The 25,466-nt window shown below is 30.3% G+C and overlaps 2 protein-coding genes and 2 long non-coding RNA genes across 12 annotated transcripts in view; 2 read left to right on the forward strand and 2 right to left on the reverse strand.

The window, feature by feature from the left end:
- LOC141446946 (uncharacterized) overlaps window positions 1–2,987 on the forward strand; it is a 119,755-nt gene extending 116,768 nt beyond the window's left edge. Inside the window, exon 4 of the long non-coding RNA XR_012454020.1 lies at window positions 2,799–2,987. This is a non-coding gene — a long non-coding RNA (uncharacterized lncRNA). The remainder of the gene's footprint in view (window positions 1–2,798) is intronic.
- On the reverse strand, window positions 1–7,311 carry Dnaaf3 (Dynein axonemal assembly factor 3). 5 transcript variants are annotated; one of them, XR_012454017.1, is made up of 4 exons: window positions 6,791–7,311; window positions 6,094–6,319; window positions 4,831–4,936; window positions 1–884 (listed from the first exon to the last, which is right to left on the reverse strand). XR_012454017.1 is itself a non-coding variant. In XM_074113965.1 (2 exons), exon 1 carries the CDS (start codon window positions 4,640–4,642, stop codon window positions 3,266–3,268), a length of 1,377 nt encoding a protein of 458 aa, XP_073970066.1. In that variant the 5' UTR covers window positions 4,643–4,793; the 3' UTR covers window positions 2–884; window positions 3,260–3,265. The 5 variants fall into 5 exon arrangements, 1 of the variants encoding a protein (XP_073970066.1); XR_012454019.1 differs by lacking the exon at window positions 4,831–4,936 and adding an exon at window positions 6,575–6,706; XR_012454018.1 differs by lacking the exon at window positions 4,831–4,936 and having other exon boundaries at window positions 2–884; window positions 6,064–6,319; window positions 6,791–7,308.
- Window positions 7,249–24,859, forward strand: LOC141446944 (uncharacterized). 5 transcript variants are annotated; one of them, XM_074113967.1, is made up of 12 exons: window positions 7,249–7,317; window positions 7,396–7,468; window positions 7,553–7,765; window positions 15,345–15,528; window positions 17,279–17,440; window positions 18,022–18,098; window positions 18,176–18,280; window positions 19,957–20,173; window positions 20,379–20,599; window positions 20,682–20,748; window positions 22,201–22,296; window positions 23,240–24,859. In XM_074113967.1, exons 3-12 carry the CDS (start codon window positions 7,754–7,756, stop codon window positions 23,323–23,325), a joined length of 1,227 nt encoding a protein of 408 aa, XP_073970068.1. In that variant the 5' UTR covers window positions 7,249–7,317; window positions 7,396–7,468; window positions 7,553–7,753; the 3' UTR covers window positions 23,326–24,859. The 5 variants fall into 5 exon arrangements, with proteins under 5 accessions (XP_073970068.1, XP_073970072.1, XP_073970069.1 ...); XM_074113968.1 differs by lacking the exons at window positions 7,249–7,317; window positions 7,396–7,468; window positions 7,553–7,765 and adding exons at window positions 9,605–9,999; window positions 11,096–11,190; XM_074113971.1 differs by lacking the exons at window positions 7,249–7,317; window positions 7,396–7,468; window positions 7,553–7,765 and adding an exon at window positions 9,431–9,585.
- The window catches only part of LOC141446950 (uncharacterized), a 5,933-nt gene continuing 4,342 nt past the window's right edge, over window positions 23,876–25,466 (reverse strand). The window contains exon 2 of the long non-coding RNA XR_012454028.1: window positions 23,876–25,004. This is a non-coding gene — a long non-coding RNA (uncharacterized lncRNA). The remainder of the gene's footprint in view (window positions 25,005–25,466) is intronic.

Raw genomic sequence — 25,466 nt, forward strand, 5'->3', positions numbered from 1 at the left:
ATTATTAATTAACTAATTTTTTATTATTTAAAAATTATTTATAAACTTTTTTTACAATAAATTTAATCAAATCTTTACAGAGTTTGGCCAAACTTCAATCGACTGGTGACTCAAGAGACTTAGTCAGGACCTCCATTCACTCACTTTTAACCATGTTTGCGAATCACAAGACTTACTAGGTCCACCTTACACTAACATTAAACTTGTTTTTTAGCGCGTCACAAATACATATTTAAGTATTTGTCTATTTGTTGTTCAAATATCTACTGCACATCTCTCTATTATGTACAAACAAACACAAAATATATATCTGTATTGATATAGATATTTATATTTTTTGAGTGAGTTGTGTTGCTTCGGATGTGTGTGAGTATGTTTGTCTAGAGCATATTTAATAGGCAAATATAAAAAATGTTACACACATAATAAATAGAGAGATGTGTAGTAGATTGATAAAAAAAGGCAAATACCGAAGTAGGTAACATGTAACGCGTTAAGAATAAGTTAAATATGAGTATTGGGTGACCCTATGTAAGTATTGAGTCAACAGCATAGTTAAATGTGAGTGTAAGGTAAACCTATGTAAGTCTTAAGAGCCCCAACATGGTTAAATGTGAGTGTAAGGTGGACCTATGTAAGTCTTGAGGGTCACTAGTGTTAGTCGTGAATAGAAATTTTGCCCATCTCTGTCTTTATACAAGCATTATTATAGATAATCATGCACATTAATACAATAAATAAATACTTGTTTAATTAATTGATTCCTAATCCAATTTGTTTGGTATATTTTCATAAGATAGATGTTTTTAGATGATTGTTTTCCGCTTGGGCTTCTAGTGATGAACACTTTTGCAGGCAGCACTCTAGTATCAACAGCATTTGGTCTGAAAATTAAAAAAATTTATTTAAGGGCATAATTTATGTAAAGAGCATACTGAATCGTATCTTGAATTACAAGCCAGATAAATAAATCTATAACATTCGATTGAGTACATAAACCTTTTTATTCAATGAAAATGAAATAAATTTCCAAAAACTACACTTATCACTAAGATTAATTTGACTGAAATGGTGATAATATGCTCCTTTTTGCAAATAATTACTCTAAGGAAACTCTATTTCCTTTTATGTTTTTCACTATGCTAAACACTGTAGTATAAAATAATTTAGCTATTGCTTTTTTAGCACTAGTCAAGGTTATAATCAGGTTACACATAATAACGACACTATTATTTGAAAACATAGATGTTTTAAGTAAACAGCTGGGAATAATACAAATTGAAACTAAAATTGATTACGAATATTTTTCACAAAATAAATTAATAAAGATTTATTACAGATGAGTATATTTTTGGAATTTGTGTCAAAATCTATTTTTTCCCAAAACATGTAACTCTTTCTTGCCACAATTCTGATGTACATTCTAAATAACTAATGCTCTAATTTAAGGGACGTTCTTAAAGGCTATCCTTTACAATTGACTTTGAACACATAAAATTACAGTAGTTAACCGTGTACAAAAGGTTGCAAAATGTGAATTTGCTATCTTCAATACATTAGTAAATTTCTCTATTATCTGTATCTGTTCTATGTAGAAGATAAAGATTCAATACTTTCCCCAAAACGGGAGAGAGAAGTCATTGCAATTCCACTTCTGACCATTGCTAGTTTATGCCATTCTACTACGATTCTATTCTGTCAAAAGAAAACGTCCTTTACAAGCTCTTAAACGTAACCCTATAATATTTGTTTTTTTGTTGTTTTTTAACAAAAATGCCATTGTGTGCCTGAAGCCTCTATTCTCTGCTTGATAATTGAAAGAATTGATAGTGAACGAGGTAGCACAACTTCTACTGGGAGGTTTAGATGTTAAGATGAAATATGTTGCAATTAGTTTGAAAGGTAGAAAACAAATCAGGTGTAAACATGCACTCTAATTCTTACCTTTTTAAAATCAATTTTTGCTTAAATAATCCAAGAAGATAAATTCTATAATTTTTCCAGACTTAGCGTTAGCTATTTTCCATTCAAGTTTTTTCCCAATTAACACATTTTTGTCTTTAGAACAGTATTGCATTTCTATTTCGTAACTATTAAAATTTAGTCACAATATTAACAGTAGTTGAGCCAATACCACTAATTAACAGAAATATAGCAAGGTCGAGCGTGTAATAATAGTTAGCCATATATTCAGATTATTCAGTCAGTAATATTTTGCTTATATTTTATTTTGTAACTGTTTCTCCATTTTTATTTCTTTACAATCCATGAGAAGAAACGCAACATTTCCAATTATTTTTCGTCTGAGTACCTCAAATTACAAAACCCTGGATGGCATAAAAATTGAGAAAGGTACTAAGATTATCATACCAGCCACAAGCATCCAAATGAATCCATCCTTTTATTCAGAACCGGAACTTTACAAGCCAGAAAGGTTTGGACAGGAGCAAAAGAAACTGATCTTCTTTGGTTACCATTTGGTGAAGGATTCGAAAATGTTCTGTAAATATTTGTGTGCGTGTTCTAATATATAATATAAAACGGTTGCATTTTGCCTTGTTTCTTGGTTGATGCACAACTGTCTTTCAGTTTGAAAGGCAATAAGCTGTTCTTTTAGTGATTTGAATGAGTGGATACTGAAGACTAAATTTTTATGCCTTCATCTCGATGAAGCAGATGATGTTCGCGGATAGGTTGGAAAAAATTAGCTGCTTCTTTTCACTTTATTTTTATAAAAAGGTATGAATAGTTCCTATTTAAGCAACAAAAATATTTGTTCACCTCTTTTCCGTTTTCAGGCATAAGATTCTCACAGATGGTAATGAAGACTGCCTTGGGTCGTATGTTGGAAAATCATGAGATCATTTTAAGTGAAAAAACCAAACAACCTATTGTTGTCAATCCAAGAGCATTTTTGGGAAGGCCAAAGAAAGAAATTATTGTTAAATTGAAGAAAGTGATATGAAATAAATTTACACTTTTTCTAACGGTTGTGTATATTTTCAAATACGTTTATCACAAAAAACGCAGAGACAATCTTAAATAAAAGTAACTAACGAGTGTAAATAAACCAAGTTCACTTCTTTTAAGCATATACTTTAATTCTTAAATGGCTAAGAATGCTCTGTAAAAATTTTTGTTTTTTTACACTGTCTTAAAATTTTACTAAGCTCTACTTCTTATTGCAATAATATTAATGACTTTTCCCCACATTCATTTAAGATTGTCAACATTTTTATGAATAAAATTGTTTACCTACATTTTCTTAATTACTTCCATTGACTTCGGTCGCTTCGTTCATTTGCACGAGAAATGTAATATAATCCTCTTCTTGAAAGTTACTAGAACCTTTTAGAACACAATTTCCACTTTTCATAACTTCTTTAACATCCTCTTCAAACTTCTGTAGATCTTCTTTCTTCAACAGTAGAAACTTCCTTGTTTCCATCACTACAGGACCATTATTTTTTACCATGCTCAGAACATTTGCATTCAATCGTTTCAACAGACCTTGACCTATGGTCATTAGATCGAAGAAACGATGGAATTTCTCTAATTTTGCCGCATCATTTAACGTATTGATTGGTAGAAAGATTAATCTATGCTTTATTGGCAATGATGTATAATCTTCTTCAACCTTATCACAATTCACATTGACTTTCTGCCCATCAAAATTCAATTTCGCTAACGGTGTGATCACTAAGCCTAAATCTCGTTCTTTGCCAACATGTTTGTACTCTGTATTGTGTTCAATTTCGTGGAACAGTCTCATTAGATTTCTTTCGATTATATCAGAGGCCCTTTTAGGCCTAGCTCTGTTTACCTCTTGCAACATTTCACTATCTTCGCAATCCAAACCAAAAGTATAGAAAGGTCCGCTAACTATGTCACCTAAATATTCCATACTCATTAATTGATCACCAACAGCTTCGATGCCCACGGCTAAAGTAACATTAGACACGTTTGACTCTTTCTCCAACCACGTGAACGCAATACCAGTGTTCCTCCATTGTTTGTATTCTCTTGGATTAATTTTGTCACCATCTTTAAGATCTTTTAAATGCATATAATAATCCCAATCAAAAACACCCATTCTAGCGTCATATCTGGTGCCGAGGGACTTTCTTAGTCTATTATCCCAGCTCACGGCCATGTTGAAGTTATTTTTAACCCAAAATCTGAATATATTTTCTAATTGATCCTTCTCTTTATATTTGAGATTATCCAAATCTAGGCAAGGCATTCTCTTCATTTGATATTTCTTATTTGAAATCATTTTCACATATTGATACGCCTTTTTTATAACATATTCTGAAGTTGTTGGCCTTAAAAACGAATTACCATAAATTTCCATCCATAAATTTGATTTCTCTTTTAAACCGATCTTATCAGAAGGCTCCAAAGCTATGAGAACAAGTAGCATTTCCCTAGCTACCAATTCCAAAAGTAAATCAACTACGTAGAAATTTATTGTTATATTCTGTGCATCATCATGTGTATAGATTTTGGATAGAGTCTTCAGAATATGGCGTACATCTGCCGAACCGGCTACTAAAAAATTGAGCTCTAATCTATCGTCGAACTTGTTAAAATTTTTGAAAATATTTAAAAGGTCTAGTGCTGGACTGTAACCCCAAAACATGGTTTATAAATAAGAATCCGCAATACATCCAAAATACGCACAATTGCTAGTTAAATAATTTTGTCAAAACTATTTTATTACTATGGAAACTAATCAACATCGTTGTTGCTAACGGTCAGCTGATTTGGTATGTGAATTGATTATTAACTTTGTAAATTTTAGTAAATTATTTTCAAGAATTAACTCACAATTAAAAATACTCTGATTCTGTTGAGTTCAGGAACTTCAGTATTGGATCTGACTATTACCAGATTTTTCGCAGACAAAATTACTTCAAGGATTTCAATTTATTCCCTATAAGATGGTAAAGTGCATCTGCTTGAGATGAGAAAGACAATCATTAAAAATAGAAATATCAAATTTAGGAACTGAACATATTTATATTAATGAATAATTGTTTGTGAACAAATCAGTTTAACTTCGTTGTTTTTGTTTTGGACCCTAATTTATGGCAAAAGATAATATTCATTAAGTATACTAGATTTAGTATTGATCAATATGCAGATCTAAATCTATATGTAAAGTAAAGGTGGTTAAAAATTTAGTAGAATTTCAGAAAACTATGATTGTTTTGTCTATCCTAAAATAAGAGTATTGTTCTCCGTTTTTGGTGACTGGATCATTAATCCAAAAGGAAGAAATAATATCGCTAATATCAGTCATAATTTATTTTTTGCCAAGATTTCGACCTAGGGACTAGGTCATCTTCAGGATTAACCATGGTCCAACCATTTCACGTATTTATTCGATCTCAGCTGGTGTTTCTACTAATTTTATTACCTCCACCTTTACACTAATTTCTACCTGCGCTGACGAAACCTTCAAAACCATTAAACCGTGTAACTCTACGGGCAAGCTAGTTAAAAAAAGAAAAAACGTAGAAACATTAACAAAACTAAAACACATACAACTCTCGGATGAGAGAGTAATTCTAAGACGAGTTACAGACCTCTGTGTCCACAAGATAACCCACTTCGACTGCTGATCACGAACACAACTAAGGTCTCACAGGAAGTTGTTTGTCCGGCACTAGACAGTTTTATGTTGCGGATACGTTTTGGTAAGGTGGTGCCATCGAAAGAAGCTTCTTTACGGTTTAAAAAAGTTAAATTTACATGTTGATTCCAGGACTGCGCTACACATTGTACCCCACTGCAAGCCCCACTTTTTAATCCTCAAGAAGTTCAATTTTTTTTTTACAGAATAGTAAAGGGACAATAAAAGTTTCTTAAATAAGTAAAATAGCCACATTACCAGCAACGTGGATGTCCTGATTGTATTATAAAAAGGAAATAAAAGGTTTTTGAATCAGATAAAAGATGAACTAACTACTAAATATAAACTTTAAAGAGTGCTTTAAATAAAAACTGCAGGTAATTATTATTTTAGTCTTTAATTTAAGTTGATATAGAGTTCTTTACCGAAATCTTTCATGAATGATCTGGTACAGCCTGCAGTTTTAGTTCACAGTAATAGTACTCTTAACTGTACTAGTTTTCCCAGTCGTTGCAAAGAGTGAAAGATTAATTGGTAGAACAGCAGAACCTTCTTTACATTAACAGGCTATCAGTTGTCACAAATGAACACATTATCACAGAGCATCTTAAAGTTTACTTCGCCAGTAACTGCTAAACTGTTCACTAGCATTTAACATCGCAAACTGAGTACACCAACGATCTGTAATAATACCTTAGCCATTAGATCAGCTTCAAAATGGAGGTTGTAAAAGCTTAAAATAATAAAATAAAACCTTAAATTAGGTTAATTGTCATATGATAAAAGTTCGATCATTTTTTAATTAAAATTAAAAAAATAACTAAATTTATGATTAAATTGTATTTTTAATCTGTGGCCATCTCTGCTACTTTCTCCATTTTACTTTTTTTATTTAGTTAAGTACTGTTTTGATGGTGGAACTAATTGTTCACGAACCTTTAACTTCTCCGAGTTACCATAGCTGACTCGTACAAAATTGAATGTATTACTCCTCTACTACTTCACTTTCAGTCTCTAATGTTTGAGAATTAATTGTAGAATACGTACTTTTTGCGAACAATGCAAATCCTACAGAAGACGATGGAGATTCATATTCATAAAAAACAATTCAACACTTACGAGCTAGTATAATATAATTACTGTTACACTTACCGATGTTAAAGCTAATACCCTACTTTAAACTTTATCAAATCCATCAACACAGCAGACCATTTGAACCATACGTAGTGTAAACAACCATTTAATTTATCAAGACATATGTATATCTTTTAAACCAAGAATTAACCTGGGGTTCAGTTACTCATATTGTACATATGAAACTTGAAGTAACCTCAGTTGTTTGTTTCTTAGTTATTTTGTTTTTTGTATTCGCAGAATCATGAAATTTCATTTTATCTTTGTTGTGAACGAATTATTCACTTAAATTAATTTCATGAAGCAATAATGGAATTTTCAATCTATCACTCTTTTTCCACTTGAAAGAAGAATCTCTTTGTAATCAACAAAAGTTTATAATTTGGTCGCAAGAGTACAGCACTCTGTAGGTAATGATGAGGTTATAAATGGCAAAGGTTTTATTGTGACTTGAACTTGTTGAATTTAAGTCCTTCAGAAAAAAATGCTGAGTTCACTTGTTAAGGAACACCATGCAAAACAGTTAACGAGAAAGGAAATCCAAGGTAAATTTTCAGTTTCAGAGTCAACAGAAAACAAAAATAAATGAATAATAATTTGACTAAGAGTGAAATTCTTTTTAGAAGAGAAAAGAAAGGAAGCAATTGCAGCTGCAAGCAATTTGACACAGGCACTAGTAGATCACCTCAACGTGGGGTAATCGGCATTATTATCTTTTCACTTTCATTATTTTTCATTTTAATGTGTAACTGGTTCGAGTGGATGTTTATTTTAGAGTAGCTCAAGCATATTTAAATCAAAAAAGACTCGATGCGGAAGCAAAACATTTACATCAAAATGCAACAAACTTTGCAAAAAATACGCAACAATGGTTGGCTTTGGTTGAAAGTTTCAGTAGTGCATTAAAGGAAATTGGTGATGTTGAAAATTGGGCGCATACGATAGAAAATGATATGAAAACTATCACTTGTGCACTAGAATATGCATATAAAGGTAATGAATGATCTTTTTTCCTTATTTAAAATTTAAACTGCTGAATCAGCAAATGACAGTATAAGGCTTCTTAGTAAATTGGCTAATTTTAATTTTCTTATCTCAGATAGAATTTCTGTTTATCTTCCACTTCTCTGTTGTGAATTTTTTTTTCCCCCATTTTTTCTTGTAATGTTTATTTATTTACAGAAGCTTGATTCATTCTTCTGAATCATAAGAAATGAAGAATTTTATTTAATATCCCAAATGTAAAATTTATTATAACATAATTATAATTTTAATCTTAATTATATGTATAATTATTGGAAATCTGTAGTATCAATTTAAGGACGATTTCTGTATAAAAGCTAGATCTGTCATATCTGTTTCAATTAAATTTAAATTATGAATTGAATAAATTACTGAATTGATTTTTACTTTATAAGATTGAATGAATGGCGCCATAGTTATTAAGTTCATCAACAAATTTAGTGTTGTCTTTATAATTGACTTCCAGATTTTAAATTCACCGTAGATTACTTTATTCGTCCCCCTAGAAATGGTCTCGCATTTTTCTCTAACCTGTACTTATCTGGTACCTATTTATTTATTTTTTGAACCATGTTTTCTCAAAAATTAATTGTATTTGGGTTATTAGGGAAGTACAACCAAAGGAACCTTCACCAAAAAAAGTTTTAAGTTTGTAGAAAATATTTACTGGAAGTGCAATGTACATAACTAACTGTTTTATATCACCGTTTTGACATTGCTGACGATATAAATTAAATTTAGAATTTTATTCATTTCATTTAAAACATTGTGTAAAAATTGGTTAAATGAGGGTTCTGACTTTGGGGACCCAAAGTAACTCTTTAATTGAAACCGTTCTTTCCGACGTTTGTGCCAGAACAATCATTTTAAATCACTTACTTCCACTTATTAGCTGAATTCATATTAGGCAAATCTTGTTAGAATTTGTCAATTAAACATTAGTTAAAAATAATATATACAGTGTTCACGCCAGATGGTTTTATACTTGAATCGTTAATTTTTGGATTCAAGTAATGTCCCTACGATAAAAACAACTAAAGCTGCCAGTCCCATGAGATTCTCACGCTCACTTTTTGTTTTTCTGATTTCGAAAAATGTCTACATATTCTTTACGCTAGTGAACTAAATAAATATCTCAAAAATGAAAATTCTTAGTTGAAGTTCATGATTAATTTTTAGGACGAATCAGTTAACCGGAATGCAACTTTACTGAAGATTTTTTGTTCTTGCTTTTACTTTTTTTAAAAAATCTTATATTGAAATTTACAACTGTAACGATTTTTGCAACAAGCAAATGTGGTACATGTTAAGAAAAAATATCAGGATATACAAGTGGAGAAGGCACAGTAGTGTCACTACATTATTATGGGCACTTTATAACTTAAATTGCAACTTCATTGAAGATTCTTTTATTTTAATATACAATTATAATTCTGAGATTGAGGAAAATCGTTTAAAGTGCAATTTTAAAGAATTGAATTTCGAGTGATTTTACTTTTTTTCTTGCAACCATTTTATTTTAACTAGAAATTATTTAATACTAACAACTGTTAGGGTTAATGACTTCCATAATGTGAAGGTTTGATTCGCAATAATAATGAATGAATACAAAAAGTGTTAGGTAATGATCATTCTTCTGGAACTAAGTTAGGATAGCATAAAAAAACTATTGACATTCTATGATTCATTTGGTTAACATGACGCAAATGCAGGAAATATCTTCCGGCAATTTGAGAGTGGTGATGAGAGAATTACTAAGTTAAACGAAAGAGTGCATTCGAACTAAGCAGGTGAGTGCAGGGAATTTTTGTATGGGAATGTTGGCTCTCTCGTCTGGGGGAAAATGGCCATTAGTGCGAGAGTGTTACATCTTAACTTTCGTTCGTGTAATAGTTTGATGAAGGTTGTGGATATTCTTTAAGAAATTTTATTTTAGGGTTAGTTTTTGTTTTAAAAATAACATCCACAGTTGGGGATATATCCTGTAACAGGCCTCCTGCCGTATTGCCTCCTACTTTTTTTTCAAACAGCCATTTTGAAATAAGGTGGAGTAAAGTAGAAAGCAGATTTTGGTGAGCTGAAATAACTTGGTTATAATACGTTTCACCTGTAACAATATGATTCATTCAATGGTGTAGGATGAACGAAATTACGTGTTCGACACATCAAATGTTTACTGCAAAGAGGAACTTGTAATTTATTAAGTAAGTAATTTATGACATCCGTTAATTTAAGATTGTGAACTGTAGTTTAATAAATACTACCATGCCGAAGTTTTGACAGGTGCTATTTCAGTTTGTACTTGGTTAGTTGAGAGTTAATTTTATTCTTATTAAAAGAACGTTGAAGAAACCAGAAAGTGTAACTTTTTAAAAATAGAATATGCTTTAGGAAAGTCGAAGTGAACTTAATTTTTTGTTAGGTGATCTTCCAATATTTTATTATTTTCAAACTTCTTAATAGATGATTATTTGTCTAAAATAAACCTTTTTATCTTATCTCTACTTGGTACTCGAATCATTATCACTTTTTTATGTTATTAAACCTAATCGATTAAAGATAGTGAACGCGTTTTTTTTTTCTGTGAAATAGGTGGATAGATTTAAAGCTTAAAGATAAATCATATTCAGTAGTGTTTAAATGATATCAAAGTTTAGGAGTAAACCTTCTTTCTTATTATCAAGAGACAGTGATTTTAGCGAGACAAAAATGACATTTGAGAGACCACTTAAAATGGGTGAGAACATTAACGACATCGTTCATTATTATTTTTTTAATCATTAAGTGTAAATCTAATAAATATAAGCGGAACTTTCAGTAGCATTGGGCATTCATGCCACATCGTTTCTATGAATTCAAAAAAGAAAATTAATTGTAAATATCTATAATTTATGTAATATCTGTTTTAATGAAGCTTAGCCTTGAATTCAGTTTATTTGCAACATGCTGACTTAGTAGCATTTTCTTGTTTTATTTTTAAATATCTTTATTCATGCACCTTGACATATTTTGTAAATGTTAAATAAGTGTTATTAAAGGATTTCACTTAGTTTCCTACCAAGTTTTTAGAACGAAAAAAATCCCTTTTAAATAGGAACAGTTTTTTGTTTTAATTATATTATCCTCTTTCAGTGAAGTTCCATACACTATCTCCTTCCAGATACTGTTAAAACTGATAATGGTTTTAATTTATACAAAAAATATTTTTTGGTGAATTCGTATAAGTCTAGCTAATGTTATTGCAATAATGCCGTATTAGCTATAATTTTTAAAATAAAATTTTGTATTCATTATTTTTAGCGAGCTCTAAATAAATGCCTCTTTCCTTTATTAAGGAAATAAAAATGAATACGTCTCAAAGTTGCCACGTTTAGAACTTCAAGATGCTTTTAAAGGTATTGTTTATTTAAAAACAAAACAGAGCATTGAGTAATTGTCTGCTTTTGCACGGTAGCAAATGTCCTGTAGTAAAAAGTTCAAATTTTCATTTTGCAATGCACTAGTTTGGAAAAAGTACAACGTTGTTCATTTATTTATTTATTTTTAAACGTAGTGTTCCTGTTTTTGAGCTATCTTATTATTTTTCTACCTATGATTTGCTGGCTAACATTATGATTATAAAAGAATTATTTTATGATTGAATTTTTATTCATATTTTTATCAGTTGTAATGATTTCTACTCCTACTTTTTTGGAGATAAAATATTTTTATTCTTGATTTTCCTTGATATATATTTTAATTTTACTCTAGGTTTTTCGTGTTTATAGTTTGTTTTTTTTTATAGTGGCAATTTTTATGGAAAAAAAATTGATATCTATTTAGATATCAAATATAACTATTTAATAGAATAGAATTAAGAGTAGAATTTAATTTGGGGATATCTTTTTCAGAAAATCTGAAAACATTCTATGTAGGGGAGTGAGTCACCTTGGGAGTGTATCCCTAAACATTTGAATTTTCAAGTGCCCTACAATTTAGGATAGTGACATATTTTCAGTTACTTCGGTGAATTTGCAATTTTTCCACTGACAAGTAGTAAGAGAAAGTGCCTTAAAATAAAATAAAAATAATAAAATATATGAATGAAACCAAATCTCCCATAAAAGAAAATTTCATCAAATAGTAACGAGACATAAATTAATCTTCTCTTTCTTCTCTTTGATGATGATTTAGATCATCTCCAAACTGCTACTGGGGACTGTAAACAACTTCAGATGTACTCTCAACTGCATAACAGCCCATATAGCTAGGAGATTTTTTCTTTTTGAACTATTTGAATCCTCGCAAGGGGTGTCTGTTGAATGCAGGCACTAGGAGAATAGCGACCCTCACTGGTTTCCACAGTACAGTTCACTCTATGCACACTCACCAGGCAGTACACGCAAAGATACATACTTCCCACAATACACACAACTGAAAGGACACAAAACAATTAGAGACACAACCTGGTGCTACCTTTCCTAGGAAGAGATCCTGCTAGAAGAGCTTAAAATGCGTAGAGGCCACCTAGACCTCTACCCTGCCACTACGCAAAGGATTTACAGTCTTTTAGAACGATGTTAGGAGGAGGAGTTGAGTGGCCCACAGAGTGATTAACCCTACCTACCCGACTTCCTTTTTTTTCACGGACCATTTCTAGAGCCTGGGCTAATTTTCTAGAATCTTTACATTCTTTAATTTGGGGATATCTTTTTCAGATAATCTGAAAACATTCTTTGAAGGGGAGTGAGTCACCTTGGGAGTGTATCCCTAACTGGCAGTTTCCAACTTTCCTAGAAAACCTGAATGAGTTTTATAACCTTTGGTTAGGATGATTGTCTCATCTGGCGACAGTGAGGCACAATGGATATATTTGATCACAGAATTCCTTTAATAAAATTAATATTTACAACTTAAAACATTTTAGATTATCTACTGAATTATTTTCACGTAAAAAACGACGAATTCATAAGTATTTTACCTACCTACCTAATCACCTCTAAAACAAAATTGTTCGGAAAGATTTCAGTCGAAACATAATGGGTGACATCAAAACAAAAGTGGAATAACGAATTGAGCCGAAATTGAACTAAATTTTCAGTTTTTGATATTCTGTTCTCAAATACAACTCTATGATTATAAACCAACTTCAGTATTTAAGAAACCTCAATACATGATATTTCCAAAGAAAATTTGACAGTTCTTCTTCTGGGGGTAATAGAAAATAAAAACCAATATAAAGAAAAATATACATTTTTTATTTTTTTAAACCGCAAGTAAGATTAATAAGTAATAAGGCAGAGATTGCATAACTCTCTATATAATTATTTTCACATGTAAAATACCCAATTTTACGTCCCTTGAGGAAAAAAAAAAGAAACGTGATTTAAATAGAAATGATGTTCTCGCTTACACTAATTATTTCAATTATATATGAAAAATTTTGTCAATCGTTTAATAAACATGGACTTTGTGAGTGCACAATAAATTAACCCTCCGCAGTTTTAACTCCTTAGATTCTTTAATAAAGTTCAGTTTGCTTTTACAAAACACTGCTTCTAGAAAAATGTTCAAAGATGGACAAACAGTTCAAGATGTTTAAAGAAAGTCGACGCATTCCTATTTGTAAAAATTCTAGGCAATTAATTTAATAAATTTAAATTCTGTTAGCACAAACTTAAATTCCTGCCTTGCTTTTAATAAAAATAATATTAGGTTATGATGGGAACAAAAATAATAAATTTTACTTTTACATTAAACTGTTGCCCAAATATTGTTCTGAAATGGAAAATTTTGAATTGTATGCCTACTTATGTTAGAATTAAAAGCAGGTCTTCAAACCGAGAAATGTTCCTTATGTTAATAATATTATATTTAAATATAATTTCTGCTAGCGTAAGTTTCGACCTAAATAAGTAATAAAGAATGTAGTAGTAATTATTATTTCGTTGAAATTATATAATATTAATAATTGCTAATAAATGAGTTTATTCAAACTGGTTTAAAAGAAATTGACATATACAATTTTTTTTTTAAAGATTCCAAATAATCACTTTTTGATTGAGTATTATACTGCAATGCTAAAAATAAGATACTCGTATTTCCCGGGACTATGCCTTTAGCCTATCCCTTATTAAGTAGCGATAATAATGTGTTAGTTCTCTATACCAACTACACTCTCGAGCTTCAAATATTACTTACCTACCTCTGGGCTCTGCGGTCCTACTAGAACAGGACCTCCTTAGCAATCCTGCTTTCCAGTTTCCTTACCAAGGGCGGGTTATCCAATCTTTTCAGTACTACAGCATAAAAGGTCAAAAACAAGAATCTACTCGACCAGTTATTACTTATTAGCCTTGGCACTCTGCACCTCTTGATGTGTGCTATAGATCTTCAAGATATTTCAAGTGGAGACGTTCCTTGTTGCGCCTTCTCTCAGGTCCGTCTTCTAAAGTATTGTTTGGTAGACCATCTGTAGAACTAATCATTTTAACTGTCTAAATCACTACAGGTTAGGTAGTTCTTCATTTTGGCGAATCCAATGTTCATCTTGTTTTAAAGATGTTGTTTTAATAATAATGTTATCTTAAATTACATGATACTACGAGGATATTGTTTGGCATCACGATAGCTGTATAGTTAGAGGTGCAGAGTGCCAAGCTAATAATTAATAACTGGTCGAGTAGATTCTTGGTTTTGACATTTTCTGCTGTAGAATTATGATTAGTAATGATTGTTTCAATGGGTACGTCCACGAACTTATCGGTAGTGGTTGAATATTGCATTTTACCTCAAATTTCGTAGCAAAAAAGGTTATTTTTAATCAATCTTTTTTCTGGGTTGATATTTTTTTGAAATCATTGTCGTGTTCTTACATAAATCGGCTGCCAACATTAATTGCTGCAAAAACCGACAGAAGGATCTGTCTTTCTTATTTTCTATTATTTCTATAGTAAAAGGAAGCACTCAATTTGACACAAAAAATATATGCCTCAAGGACCTTTAAAAGAAAATAAAACGCATAGCCTGATTTTTAACAAAGTATGTGAACAAAGTATTGGAATCACTGTTAAAAAAGTAAGCAATTTCAGCACAAAATAATTGCCTTTATTTTTCTTTAGCCATCAGCTTTTTTCTTTTGTGTTTTTACAGAAACAAATTAGTAGATGTAATGAGAAATGGAGGTCATTTATATACTTTCCCATATCTTCTTCTACTGTAACGTATTTTCCCTGCAGATATGGTGTTAGAAATTAGTAATGAGTCCAATGAATCATGGTAGTCTTGAATTATTAAATACGCAGGTTGATGATTTAAGATTTTATGAATAATACCGTAGTGTTACACTCCCACTTCTAATGCAAGATGATTTCAGATACAGTTTTGTCTTTTATCACTTTTATTATTCTGATTGTCACTTTATTAGAACTTGTCAATCACTTTTGTTATTTGTGAGTTCCATTTTTTTTTACTCATATTTATTTATTTATTAGGGGTTGACCCTAGCATTTATAGATATAACACACAATATATATATGCCTAAAGGATACTTTTTAATTTTATTTTTCAGAGAGGTAGCGGAATGCCGGTGGCACCTCCTCCACCACCGCCTCCGGGGCCGCCCCTACCTCCTCCGGCCGTTCAACCAGCTGCCTCTGACCCTAAAGGACGTGATTTATTATTAAAATCTATTAGGGCGGGTACATCTTTAAAGAAAACTGTCACCAGAGATCGTAGTGCACCAGCTATCCAAGGTAAACTTCTTTATAAGGCAAAAAAATCACTTGTTGTCAAGCTGGAAATTTAAGAAATTTAATTTTGATGACTAAACACATGAATTTATCTCTTATACCAAAGTTAAGATAACAAATAATTAATATTAGAACACTTACAGTTTTATCTATATAAAAGTATTTATTTGATATTTTTTATAAAATTAATAATTATTTGCCAGAATAAAACTTTCATTATTCTACATTATTGAATTGTTTCCTGAGATTGTGAATCAAACGGGCTTTATTTTGAAATTCCATTTTCTGTAGCAATCTGGACACACGTTACTAAAAAGTGTTCCTTCGACACCCACTTGGTATAAAAAAAATCGAGACAGGATTTGCATTCAGTGCATCCTCCATTGTTGACTGTAGTAACCATATGGCAGAATAGTGGAAGTAAATATGTAGGTGTATTGGTTTTTTACTTATTCATTTTTTTTTTTTTAATCAATGTGGATATTTCATTTTTTTGTTAGTCTCCACAGAAAACTTATATTTAATCATCATTTAAAAAGTACCCGTAATTATTTCAACAATAATAATTTAATTTTCATTAAAATTAAAAGTTTATTCAATGAAATTCTAGGTCTAGGTCACAATTCGAACCCAGTACCAAATACATTTTAGCTTTAAAGACCTCGACCGTTTGGAAAAAAAGTATTGAGTACTGAAATTTTGTTTACGATGACATTTAGTAAATTAGAGTAGGAAAAATCAGTGAATGCAATTGGCATCAAAAGTGCATCGAACTAAATGGTCGAATCTTTTCAATGTCTCAATCTTCTTACTCTAACAATGTAATCTCATCTTCTTTCTTTTTTACTTCTTTTTTTTCTCCGTTCCAGATAGGATAATTTGCCCTTAAATACTTCCTTCATTTTAAATGGATAATTAAGATAATGTTGATTTGGGTTTCCTGTTATGGTTACCTTATATTATTCACCGCCTACTGTTAAGTTTTTGTGATTAACAATTGTTTGAAGTTTTCTTAAAGAACAAAAGCACCTCTTGTTGTTTTAAACTTTTTTGATGTGAAATTTTTATTTCATTTATGTTTTTTTTATTTTAATTATAATCTTTCTTTTAATAAAAATTAAAATAATCTTTTGACGTAAATTAGTTTTAAAAGTATCTGCAAGCTCAGTTAAAAGTTTTAGTTGAGCGAACATTTTGTATGATTATGTGCAAGCTAATAAGGATACTAAACAAATGGCTCATTTCCTTAGTAAATTCCCTCGAATTGAAAACACCAGTATTACAGTTATGTGTGCCAACATACAGCATGCTGTGCTATGGATGATAACGTTAGACTACTCGCACATATGGTTACATTTAAACCATTTTTGGGTATTGTTTTATACAGAAACAAAAAAAATATTAAATATTGATGCTTTATTATTTTCATTTCCAACACTACTATTGATTATTTCAATATTTAAAAAAATGGTTTACAAATTACTACAGAATAAATTTAAATTCATATTTTAACAAAGCGTTGTTATTAAAGTAAACTTTGCTTAATGTGTTTTTCTTTTTAAAAAAGTTTCTTGCGTAAAAGAATTCAGGGCTTTTAGTGTTTTCACTATAGCTTTACCTGTAAAAATAAGTAATAATAGTTAAATTACATATTAAGATGATAAACATGTTTAAAAACAAAAGCTTAATCTATTGTTAAACAGATTTACATAGATTTTATTTGCTACAGTTTGTTTCATTTTATTGTTTTTAGGTAAATCAACGAATAGTGGTAATAGTAATAACAACAAAACTAATGGACCAACAAATCGTCCAACAATACAAAGTGGTTCTGCCACAATCGCAAGAAGTAACGGATTAGGAGCTTTATTTGCAGATGGTATACCAAAATTAAAACCAACCCGAACTAATATTGGTTTGTACTTTATTTGTATTTTAGTTTTTAAGTTTTAGCATTTTCTATCTAAAATTTTATGTAGTTGAATACTTAAATTACTCGGTGACACTTTTTTTTCTGAATTAGAAAGCATGTTGTGTTTTAATTGTCTTAATTAATCGTTTAAAGTAGTATGTTTATTTTTTGACTGAGAAATTAATCGCCGCTTATTCCATTTTTGTTGGCCTATTAAATTTGGTTTTTATATTAAAACAATCACGAATTGGGGAACGCCAAAAATGATTTAATAATTAGTTTTTTAATAAATTATATTTAATTTATTTAAATTGTGCTTAAATAAATGAAGCACCTGCTTTGATTTAAATATTTAGGATCTTTGGCCATAAAAAGTCTTAATGTTTTCTTAGAAGATCAAGATTTGTTGATGTTTAATTTGTTTTTGTTTTGAATAGAGTAAATTTGTCTGGATCTGGCGTTATTATTATTTTGCAGTATGGTGTTAGATTATCAGATCCATGTTTAGTGCTCTGCTAGCCTTATCACAGATTTGCATTTTTATACATTTATTATTTGTTTAATTATTTTTTAATTTTTTTCAGGTCAACAATCTCAATCAAGTTCTTTAACATCTCTTACAACCGCTAATGTGTCTTCTTTACACGGCAATAATAATCATGTAAGTAATACATATAATTTTGATTTTAAGATTTTACTGTTTGCAAAATTGTATTCTTAATGTTATGAAATTTTCAGGTTGTAAAATCAGTTGAAATTGGAAGGAAAGCTTTTGGCACTAAGAATAGGGGCCCACCACCTCAACCTCCACCGCCATTAGCTCAAAAGCCAAATCTTCCGACAGTACGTAGTTAACAATTAATTTGCTTTTTCAAATCAGTTATTTATTTTCTGGTGTCCGCTTTTATTTCAATCATATGCAAAGAAAGTGATAGAATGGCGGATTTTTAAGTAAAAAAAATTCATAATTTTCTTTTGTTTATTCTTTAACAAATTTACGAAAATTCCAAACTTTTTTCGTTTCCGTTCATTGAATAGTTATAAAATACAAACCATTCTGCGTTTAGATTCATTATTTTTTACTATTTTTGCATTTTATATTTTGATAGTTCATGGAATACCATTAGATAAAAATTAATAGCAATTGATTTCTTTTTCTGGGAAATAATTAACAATAAAAAATTGACCAATCACAAAAAGGATTTAAGTGTGAATGAGGGTGGATTGTTCGGCTAATCAGAAACTGGGACAAAATTAATTTGACCACGCCTACATCAAGTAGACCACGCCTTTCCTCAGTGAGCAGCGTACAAAATGGCGTCCTTATAACTTTAATTGTTCCTTCAGAATACTTTACTGCTTGGTAATCCTGGAAATTGGAATAGTGTTCGTTTCATAATTTTAATAGTTTTCTTTGGAAATATATGTTTTAAACTCTCTTAAACTGGGGAAAATATTTGGAAAGATCGAATAAAAATATCTCTAAAATGAAAATAAAAAGCAGATTGTATTGGATTATAGATTCCCGTTAGGTTGATGGTGGTTCCATCAGAATGGTTCCGTCCGTAGCCGTCATCAACAAATGTTTCTTTATTAGTGTTTTTCAATTTACCCTCCTTCCTCGGAAAATAGAACATCTCTTCCTCGATATTCTATAAACTTATTTAGGTACCAATACAAATTTAAGGAATATAGCGCACAGTTGAAGACAAATAATTACTGGTTTTCACACATTATGTGTCTTACTTTCGGCTCAATTTTACCGAAAAGAGATGTTGTGCTCTTTTCACTAATAGCTATTGCGAATTATGATTGTGGGTGGGATTGGTTATAAGATTGGATTGTGTGGTTTGGGTACTTATGACGATTTGGATAAAAATTTTATTGGAGTAGATGAGTAGATGCTGTAGCATGTTTGTTGTACTTTAGTTTTTGGTTAAGAAGTATGAAGTATAGCAGGTATTTCCCCTTATGATTTAGGTATGTGAATGCTTTCTGTAGTGCTAATGCTATTCGTGTATATATGAGCTTGAAGTTAATGTTATTGCAGTTGTATGTCGTGACGTTAATTTTAATGCCATTGCACGTGAAAATTGATTGTAGGAAAACGCTGTTCAGGCTAGTACAGTGGAGTCTTAATTTGGGCCATGATTGAACTTTGGTTAATAGCTATGATCAAAAAGAGTTAATGCCAAATGAAAGTTAAAAATTTTATATGGTGTTTATGTTACTATTATTATTAATTCTAACCGATCGAAAATAGCAAAAGTATTGTTCCCAACATGAGTAATGGTTAGAAAATAATGTATCCCGGTCAGAGACGTATTAAGTATTTGAAGACAATTTGTAATTGATAGTTAAAAATTACTATGAGTACGAAGGCATAGATAAGTGTTTTATCATCAGATAACTTGATTTTTAATTTAAGTTATGAAAACAAGAAAGGGTTACTGATTTTATAATCTTTTTTATTTAATATATCTAGAAAGTAATTGGATATGTATCATTAATTATTGCAGAGTGTATCTGAGACTACGCTTACCCCAGCAGGCAATACTATTGGTAATCATACTCGTTCACAGAGTACTGTATCTTTACAAAATGGCAGAGCAAAACCAGGTCTTTTGCCAAAACCTCCAGCGCCTGCACCACCGCCCCCAAATAAAAGAGGCGGCGTTTCCAGGGCTCACAGCATGCGTGCACCGGCCTCGCCACCTATTGTATCGCAAATACAAGGTCAGTACTACTGTTGTTAATTTATGTTTTATTTAGATTATTTTTTTATATGTAAACATAAGGTAATTGGACAAAGCTTGTTTTAAAAACCAAAATCGCTAGTTTTACGACTTGCTTACGATTTACATGATGTCTCCCAGCTATTGCTAAAGGAAAAACAAAGTACATCTCCCTTAGCAAATTTCAATGATTTCTTATTCCTTAGGTATTCCAGTGTTTCCAACTGGAGGAGGTTTAAAAGGAGCACCAATGTTTCACGCATCAACTGATTCTTTAGTTAGGGGTGGCATACGTCCTAAACCGCCATTGAAGGCGCCGACGTCTAGACCACCGCCGCCTCCTAGAAGCGCTGTACCGCCACCTCCACCGCCAATGCAACCGCCTCCACCACCACCTCCACTCCCACCTCACAGAGCAGCTCCTCCAGTATGTACAAATAGATTTTTATTTATTTATTGTTGTGTTTATTTGTTAGTAACATATATTATGAGAAAATTTAATATTGCAGTTACCTTTCACGGCACCTCCTCCTCTACCAATTAGGCATTCGTCAATGAGAAATGGATATATAACAGGTAAAATATATTGGTTTGATTTTTTAAAAGAATCCAATTTGGGGGGGGATTGTAAAAATTCTAGAGGTTTTGTCCGCCTCAGGCTGCTGTTTCTTTGAGTACGATTGTTTTATTAATTGTATTATTCAGTATATATAGTATCAATATACTAAGAAGCAATGGATAAATAGATAGCACCAGAGAATGTACTAACAGCACAAATACAGACCAAATCTTATATCTGCATTCTCGACCGATTTTATCAACTTCCAATACTTCAGACAGAAAACTTCCAAATATTTTCTTTAATACGTTTCGGCTAATTGAACCACACTTAAAATGAAATGTTAGACGGCTAATTGAATTCCGATTCACTACAAGAGAAATACTTTTGCCTAAGTATAACACCAGTAATTATAATAAACTAAAACATACACTAATAATTATGCTATAATATAAGCAGATTTACGAGCTTCTTCTGCTGTTTTCTCGTGTATATTATGGACCTCCCGTTGATTTGCAGAATACTTTTATATCTTTCATAGAAATAAGAATGCCAGTTTTCCTGTCCACTAAATCTTGAATTTTCTTCATTTATTTATTTATTTATTTTGGATGTAATGGAATTATGTTTAGAATTGACTTTATGGAGCCATTTTTGGACGTCATACTTTCCTCAAAAGTCTTTCTATTGTAGTGAATTCAATTAGCCATCTAACATTTTGTAAAAATTCTAAGTTCTGAGTGAATTTGGCTTATATCCAACTTCCTTGCCACTACCATTTTTCAAATTGTCATTCAAAATACTAGGTAAACAGATTTTTGTTAATAGAGGTATGTGTGTTGTGTGGGTGATGACTGATGAAGCTCTCTAATTATACTTAGTTCTAAAAGACGTTTCATCGAATTTTTCGAACTTGAAATTTTAGCAATAAATTTAATTCCAGTTAAATAATAATATCAAGTAAGGTTAAACTGCTGTGACAATTCAGACGGTAGTGTTACCATCTCTCCCTTCTAGAAGTGACCTAAAAGAACTTTTCATAGGAAATCGTTTCAAATAAACGTTCTAGATTTCTAGATTTATATTGTAGAAGATTCAAACAAATCATTAGTCCCATTTTTTAAGAACAACTTTTAAATTAAGAAGATAAAATGTTTTTAAAAAATTATTTGCTAATATCAATAATAGTAATGACCTCGTATTATCACAAAAATGAATTCAGCTTTAATTTACTTATTTTCATCTATTATCTTTAAGATCATTTATTTATTTTTCGTTCTTAATAGAAATAATTTCCCCCTCCGCTAACAATAATTTTTCTATTCATTTTATTCTTAGAAAAAAGAGATTATAAAAAGGTTGAAAAGATTTATTTTTAGATTTGCCTTCTCATAACTGAAGTGCCGACAAATTCATACACTCAGTTTACAACTAATTCAATTAATGTGCATTCTGTTTTTCTGTTTTAGGTGAATTTGAATCTAAGTATATTTTTCATCCGGTCAAGGATTTTCCAGCACCTCCACCATTTCGAAATTTAAATAAAATTTACAATAGTAAAACTGGTAAGTTTTTTAATAATTTATCTAAGTAATTTACAAATGTTCATTCTTGAAAGTAAAAATTATATTTTGATGAGCTTAATGTTCATTAAAAGAGTAATTTCTTCATGTTAAAGGAATTTTTATTAATAAACTCTGAAAAGTTATACACTTTTAATTATCTGCCGAATATAAAGTTCTGCAATAAACTATGAACTATTTTAAGATCACAGCTGTATAGTATATGAAATGTTCTGCAATAAATTAATAAATGCTTAACCATTTCAAGAAAAATCAATTTGTTTCCCAAAATAGATATGTACTTCATTTCATCGCTCATTGAAGTATAACTTTGAAATCAGTGGTGAATTAATTGACAAATTTTCTATTAATGATGGATTTTACGTCCGGTTGTTCCCCTAAATAGATAATGTAATAGATCTTAGTACCCTGTAGCAGTACCAGTCACAAACTTGGGGAGTTAGTAAGGTTACACGTTAAGATTAATCCAAATTCAGAACACCTCTTGAAACACGAATGGTCGAAAAACTGAGAACTAATGAGAGAATTTTTCTAATAGAAGTGATTGATGCATGAGCAATATAATTTAAGTCAATTCAAATCATAAAATCTCTATTCGAGAAAAACGATTTTCTATCCTCTAATTTAAAATTCCAGCATACTTTCAATATTACTTGATATTATATAAGTCACGAGAGCATTGAAGAAGGAGTCTTTAGAGGGAAACTTAACTAGGCACCTCCATAAGTACCCCAAAATAGGAAGTTCTCTTAGGAAAAATTCATAAGAATTTACTTATTTTCGTAACATATGTAACATCGTGCTAGCACCATGTTTTTTTATTACATGTTTTATCCTTCACTTGTGAATAAAAATAGGTTGTGTTTTTTATTCTGAAATTAATTTTATTAAATTTTATTGATTATTAAGATTTTTATATTTGCAGTAAAAGCTCCCGCGCCAGCTCCGCCAGCTACACCTCAGCTACATTTAAATAGCAAGTTGTACAGCCGAGATAGCTCAAATTGCTAGCGAAGGCCGCCTCCTAGGCCCCCACCTCCCATCAGGCGGGCCTAGAGTATGGATTGGACTTTTAAGAAATCCATCTTTATTTTCACTCAAAAATATAAATTAATTATATTGCTGAAAAATTATTATGGAAGGAGAGGTACTGTGAACAATATTCTCTGCTGCTCAATACATTTAATTTAATAATAGCAGTGGAAATTAGTGCAATGTTCTTTAAGTATAAAAAAAATGTAAAATTAAAAAAAAATACACAAAGCCACTGTATACCGATGCCTTTTTTATAGTAGTGAATCAGACGAGTCTTTTTAAAATAAGAGTTAGCAACAAAAAATTAATAAATAAAAAAAATCTATTTTTATAAGAGGCGCACATCAAACAAGTATAAATTTAACATCTTAAAAAAAAAAATCGATCACATAATGCTAAAGCGGATCCTTTTTATACTTTTCTCTTTTATTTTTAATGAAAGGTCTCTAGTCTAAGATTAAAATATATATAATTTTTTTTATTTTTTAATTTTTTGGCTTGGATGAAATATTTTCATTTTCTAACGTTAGTCTTCCATATGGTTCTTATTTTTCTTTTCTTCTTTTGTCTTTTAAATTCCATGATCTTTATTTTTATTTATGAAAAAAAAAATTAATGAAATAGATGTCTTCACAGCAATTTATCAGGAATATTTTTGTTTTCTTGGGGTAGCGTTTTAGAAAGTTTTTTTTCTAATATTTACTGTAGGCCACTGCCTTAATGTTTGTACTTACTAAATTATTTAAAAGATAAATTAAGAAAAATAATAATAAAAAAAAAGTTATATAAATTGTTATTTAGCATAATTCTTTTTTGGATAAAACAAATAAGGAAATGAATAAATAAAATTTCACTTCACCTTTAACCTAGTCACAAAGACATTTTGGGGTCTTTTTTTTTTGGTGAAATGAAATTTTAGAGATAAATACTAAGCATTTACTAACGTATTTAATTTCATTTGACATTCGTTTATGTTAAATCTAATTGAAAAATTGATATGAAGAGCCTAAAACGGCACCAGAATTAAATTTAAGGGTCTTATTTCTTGAAACAAGTATAATTTTATATATATATATACATAGCTGAAAAAGAGGGTGAATTTAACTCAGCTATTGAAGAAATTTATACATATATATACCCCATTATGTTACAAATTATTTAATAAAAATGCTTTGTACAAGATAAATAATATTTTTATCACATGTAAATAAATATATAATTACATTTATAAAAAAAATTATAACTTGTAAATAATATTTTCGGTATTGTATAGTATTCATGTACAAATAATAAAATTTATATATACATATTATATAAATAAAAACAAAAAATAATACGACTGCTTGTTTGTAACTAACTCCTGTATATTATTGTATACTTATTTACCAAAATGTACGAAAATAAAAAAAAAATCAATAGTAGAAAATAATTATTATTGTAAACGTAAAGAAAAAAAAATGAAATAAAAATAATAAGAATTTGTAATTAAAGTAATAATGGTTACGTTTTATATTGTGATTTTTCTTTCCTTGTACCCTTGAGAAAGCGTAAAAAAGCTTGAATATGATGTTATGCTCTTTTTTATTACTTTTGGAAGATATTAGTACTTGGATATCCTTATAACAATAAGACGTGTGAGTGTGGTTGGTAAAACACTAAAACAATCACAAATATTCGAATTCTTAATTTTTTTAAGGTACCGCAAATGGAACGAGAAAATCCGTTTTTGGATAATTCTGCTAACCGAAAGTTTCTCTTTGCTGAATAGATTTTTCCAGAGATCTCTGATAATTTTCATTAAAGATTATACCCTCTTCAGTTGTATTATTTACGTTTGAAACATTATGAAGGAATCCTATAAAACACTGATTGGTCAGAAGGGAACTTATGAAATGGACGATGAGGAGTAGAGTTTGAAACTTTGAAAAGGAGGTGTTTTGGATAAGAGTCGCGTTTTAAAGTACCACTTACTGCTTCAATTCCAGCTCTTTTTGCTCCTTGTTAGCCTTTCGTTGAGGTTTTTGCGATTATTTGTACCATTTCTTACCGAATTTTAAGATTCTCTTTTGTAGTTACGGCTAAGAGGGTTTGAATTTCTTGTTGAAATGTACAAAGAA

This window comes from Rhodnius prolixus, unplaced genomic scaffold, assembly GCF_049639745.1.
Source record: "Rhodnius prolixus isolate KJV_2025 unplaced genomic scaffold, Rpr scaffold_7, whole genome shotgun sequence".
In the NCBI taxonomy this organism is placed as follows: Eukaryota; Metazoa; Arthropoda; class Insecta; order Hemiptera; family Reduviidae; genus Rhodnius; species Rhodnius prolixus.

Bases quoted from the DNA above. Each gene is read 5' to 3' on its own strand.
- Dnaaf3 (XM_074113965.1), bottom strand. From the start codon at position 4,642: ATGTTTTGGGGTTACAGTCCAGCACTAGACCTTTTAAATATTTTCAAA.
- LOC141446944 (XM_074113967.1), top strand. The intron at 18,099-18,175 runs GTAAGTAATACA...TGAAATTTTCAG, and splicing joins TACACGGCAATAATAATCAT to GTTGTAAAATCAGTTGAAAT. The intron at 20,749-22,200 runs GTAAAATATATT...TTTCTGTTTTAG, and splicing joins GAGAAATGGATATATAACAG to GTGAATTTGAATCTAAGTAT.